Genomic DNA, 1,173 nt, shown 5'->3' with positions numbered 1-1,173 from the left:
CAAAATGATTATCATAATCACCATAACCATTATGATCATTCATAACCATGTTAATCGTCAAAATTATCGTGGTCATAATGATGGTTAAAATTATTTTAATAAGCATTATTGTAATCTGAACTATATTCATTGTCGAAAACTTCTTCATCAATTACCATTGTATAATAACCATCAGACTCACCACTGCCGTCATTTTGCATTTACAGGTAATGTATATCGGATGGAGTTAAAAAACGTCCGAGATCAAGACTCTGGGACGTATGTCTGCCTGACACCATTTGATTCAAATCGAGGCAAAGTTCACATCGAAGTCATCCGTAAGTATTAGCATACACTGAATGCTAAAGATGTTTTATTAAGTTATTCTGTTGTTGTTATTGTTGTTGTTTCTGCTTTTGTTTTTGTTCTGTTTTTTTGTAGTATTCTTTCTGCTAATTTGTTTTGAACATATCGATGATATTGTTGTTTTCGTTGTTGTTGGTATTTTGTTGTTAGTGTTATGTTAGTACTGTTTCTGCTTTTTGTGGTTGCTGCAGCTTCTGCTTGTTGCTGCTGTTATGTTTGTTGCAGCTACTGCTGTTGCTGGTTTTGTTGCTACAGTTGCTAATATTTTATTGCTTGCTATAGTTGCTGCCGTTTCTGTTTCGTTGTAGCTGCTGCTGTTGTCTTCGTTGAAATCTTTACTATGGCCATTATGACTACCACAACATTCTGTTTTGCATGATTCTCTTATTGATGAAAGATTCATAACCTATTAATTTGTGATTAATATTGTTATTAATTATAATTGTCTATAATATTTATAATACTTCTCATTAAACTCATCTCTAAGCCGCGTGTGATGATCCGGGAATTCCCGAAAATGGCTTCCGCACTGGCGATGATTTTACTCTTGGCAAAATTGTTGTGTTCTGGTGTCCAGAAGGAACAACATTAAATCAAAATGATCGTCGAATCATCATCAGATGCATGTCTATAGATAACGTAGCACAATGGACGGATGAGACACCAATATGTTTTAAAAGTAAGTAGGCCTACGATTTTAATAAATGTCGACCTGTTTTCTCGCGTGATAATTCGACTGAGTCGTCATTAGCTGTTCCACAGCACATCTTTTGAGTCAGAAACGTTTCAAACTTGATATTTGGTATCTGTCATGTCAACAGTTGACTA

General features: G+C 34.8%; 1 protein-coding gene across 1 annotated transcript; it reads left to right on the top strand.

The window, feature by feature from the left end:
* Positions 1-196: 196 nt before the first annotated feature.
* Positions 197-1,024, top strand: LOC117117486 (CUB and sushi domain-containing protein 2-like; the record flags this gene model as incomplete). The annotated part of the gene is made up of 2 exons (XM_033261794.1): positions 197-317; positions 833-1,024. Coding segments are annotated over exons 1-2 (289 nt in total), but the record flags the coding sequence as incomplete, so codon positions are not given.
* Positions 1,025-1,173: the final 149 nt, after the last annotated feature.

This window comes from Anneissia japonica, unplaced genomic scaffold (assembly GCF_011630105.1).
Source record: "Anneissia japonica isolate Jap-2015-1 unplaced genomic scaffold, ASM1163010v1 scaffold286747_len1173_cov257_single, whole genome shotgun sequence".
Lineage (NCBI taxonomy): Eukaryota > Metazoa > Echinodermata > Crinoidea > Comatulida > Comatulidae > Anneissia > Anneissia japonica.
Note: the sequence above shows the minus strand (reverse complement) of the source record. Positions and strands in the feature narration are given on the sequence as shown.